The sequence below is a fragment of the Mandrillus leucophaeus genome, unplaced genomic scaffold (genome assembly GCF_000951045.1).
Source record: "Mandrillus leucophaeus isolate KB7577 unplaced genomic scaffold, Mleu.le_1.0 Scaffold66, whole genome shotgun sequence".
NCBI classification, from domain to species: domain Eukaryota; kingdom Metazoa; phylum Chordata; class Mammalia; order Primates; family Cercopithecidae; genus Mandrillus; species Mandrillus leucophaeus.
In genome coordinates, this window is record NW_012107141.1 from 5,856,850 (window position 1) to 5,860,135 (window position 3,286).

General features: G+C 46.0%; 1 protein-coding gene across 1 annotated transcript in view; it reads right to left on the reverse strand.

Annotated features, from left to right (window-relative positions):
* Positions 1 to 3,286, reverse strand: part of AGBL2 (ATP/GTP binding protein-like 2) — a 72,406-nt gene that overhangs the window by 33,205 nt on the left and 35,915 nt on the right. Inside the window, 1 exon segment of the mRNA XM_012001457.1 lies at positions 2,212 to 2,368. Coding sequence (XP_011856847.1) covers positions 2,212 to 2,368 — 157 coding nt within the window.

Genomic DNA, 3,286 nt, shown 5'->3' on the forward strand with positions numbered 1-3,286 from the left:
AGCACTTTGGGAGGCCGAGGCAGGCGGATCATGAGGTCAGGAGATTGAGACCATCCTGGCTAACATGGTGAAACCCCGTCTCTACTAAAAAATTAAAAAAAATTAGCCCGGCGTGGTGGTGGGCACCTGTAGTCCCAGCTACTTGGGAGGCTGAGGCAGGAGAATGGTGTGAACCTGGGAACTGGAGCTTGCAGTGAGCCAAGATCGTGCCACTGCACTCCAGCCTGGGCGACAGAGCAAGACTCCGTCTCAAAAAAAAAAAAAAAAACTTAAGAAATCCAGTCTAGGCCATGTGCGGCGCGGTGGCTCACACTTGTAATTCCAACACTTTGGGAGACCAAGATGGGTAGATCACCAGGTAAGGAGTTCGAGACCAGCCTGGCCTACATGGTGAAACTCCATCTCTACTAAAAATATAGAATTAGCCAAGCATGGTGGCGCATGTCCGTAATCTCAGCTACTCGGGAGGCTGAGGCAGGAGAATTGCTTGAACCCGGTAGGCAGAGGTTGCAGTGAGTGGATATCGTGTCACTGCACTCCAACCTGGGTGACAGAGCAAGACTACGTCTTGAAAAAATAAATAAAAGGACAGGCGTGGTGGTTCACACCTGTAATCCCAGCACTCTGGGAGGCTGAGGTGGGTGGTTAGGAGTTCAAGACCAGCCTCGCCAAGATGGTGAAACCCTGTATCTACTAAAAATACAAAAATTAGCCGGGCGTCGTGGCGGGCGCCTGTAATCCCAGATCCTCGGGAGGCTGAGGCAGAGAACTGCTTGAACCCGGGAGGTGGAGGTTGCAGTGAGCTGAGATCGCGTCACTGCACTCCAGCCTGGGCGACAGAACAATACTCTCTCAAAAAAAAAAAAAAGAAGAAGAAGAAGAAAAAAAAAATAAGTAAAATAAATAAATAAATAAATAAAAATTCAATCTACTTTCTTCTTCTGACAGCTACATTTTGTGGATTTATTTACAATGTGAAAAACCAGCTTCTACACCAGTGAAGATTACCTGTATATGCCTGTCACGAAGTTGTTAGTCAATTATTAAAAACTTTTAAATTGTTTTCATTAAGTTCTTTAATATCTTACAATTATTTGTGATCTCCTGTTATATAACCTTTCCTGTGAAGACTCATGACATTAGCATTTTGCTTGTCCTTCAATCTCTTCTTCCAGGGCCAACCACCACAGGATAGGTGATAGATAACTGTATATACTAAGAATTTCAACTTATGGCGGTGCGCAGTAGTTCACGCCTGTAATCCCAGCACTTTGGGAGGCCGGGGCAGGCGGATCACTTGAGATCAGGAGTTTGAGAACAGCCTAGCCAACATGGTGAAACCCTGTCTCTACTAAAAGTACAAAAAAAATTAGCTGGGCATGGTTGTGCATGCCTGTAATCTCAACTACTCGGGAGGCTGAGGCAGAAGAATTGCTTGAACCTGGGAGGTAGAGTTTGCAGTGAGCCAAGATTGCACCACTACACTCCAGCCTCGACAGAGCGAGACTCCATCTAAAAAAAAAAAAAAAAAAAAAAAAAAAAGAATACCACATTTTATTTATCTGTTGATTGGTTGATGGACACAGCAATTCTTTTTTATTTTATTGTTTAGTAGTGGCAGGGGTCTCCCTATGTTGCCCAGGCTGGTCTCAAACTCCTGGGCTCAAGCAATCTGCCCACGTTGGCCTCCCAAAGTGCGAGGATTACAGGCATGAGCCACTGTAGCTGGCAGGACACAACAATTCTTTTTTCTTTTTGAGATGGAGTTTTGCTCTTGTTGCCCAGGCTGGAGTGCAACGGCACGATCTCTGCTCACTGCAACCTCTGCCTCCCAGGTTTAAGCGATTCTCCTGCCTCAGCCTCCCAAGTAACTGGCATTACAGGCATGCACCATCACGTCTGGCTAATTTTTGTATTTTTAATAGAGATGGGGTTTCTCCATGTTGGTCAGGCTGGTCTCGAACTCCTGACCTCAGGTAATCTGCCTGCCTCAGCCCCCCAAAGTGCTGGGATTACAGGTATGAGCCACTGTGCCTGGCCCCACAGCAATTCTTAAAACCACACTTTTCTAAATTCTTGAAGTCTAGGTTGCTGGGATTTACCAAAGATAATAAAAAGAGATACAAAATGCCAAATAAAACACTACCTATAGGAAGCAGTGAGTTCCCAGGTCCCTAACTCAATGGAGAGAAAATTACATTATGTGCTTACCTTATCTGGTGCATTTTTGCTTAACATTAAAGGAAAGACTCGTTCATGAAGCCAGTACTTGCGATTGTTGTTATTACAGCCATACAGGAAGGTATTATTCTTACGACTGTGGCCATGGAAATCACAATATAACAGAACCTCTCTTTCTTCAAGAAGTCTATTGAGGGGGCAAACAAAGGATTCAGTGGACACTCAAATGCATATAAATAATTAAGGATCATTTGGTATCTCTTCCTTAAATACAGCTGCTGATACTTTCCCTCCTAAGAAAATCTCAACTCCAGTGGCCTTCAATGGACCCTATCTCCATTCTCAGCCACTGCAGAAAACATGTCATCAGCTTGCCTTCCCAGTCAGAGGGACTTGAAATGGAGAATATCTTTTTTCCTTTTTGAGACAGAGTCTTGCTCTGTTGCTCAGGCTGCAGTGTAGTGGCCTGACCATGGCTCACTGTAGCCCTGACTTCCTGGGCTCAAGTCATCCGCCCACCTCAGCCTCCTAAGTAGTTGGGACTACAGGCACACACCAATACACCCAGCTATTTCTATTTCTGTCTTTTTTTTTTTTTTTTTTTTGTAGAGACAGGGTGATATAGGTTGGGTATTTGTCTCTGCCCAAATCTCACGTTGAATATAACCACCAATGTTGGAGGTGGGGTCTAGCGAGAGGTATTTGGATAGTGGGGGTGGATCCCTCATGAGTGGCTTGGGCCATCCCTCATGAGTGGCTTGGGCCATCCCTCTGGTGAAACTTGAGCTCTCACTCTGACTTTGCACAAGATCTGGTTGTTTAAAAATGTGTGACTCATGCCTGTAATCTCAGCACTTTGGGAGGCTGAGGCGGGCGTATCACGAGGTCAGGAGATGGAGACCATCCTGGTTAACATGGTGAAACCCCGTCGCAATTAAAAATACAAAAAATTAGCTGGGCACGGTGGCAGGCACCTGTAGTCCCAGCTACTCGGGAGGCTGAGGCAGAAGAATGGCACGAACCCGGGAGGCAGAGCTTGCAGTGAGCCAAGATCGTGCCACTGCACTCCAGCCTGGGTGACAGAGCAGCGAGGCTCCGTCTCAAA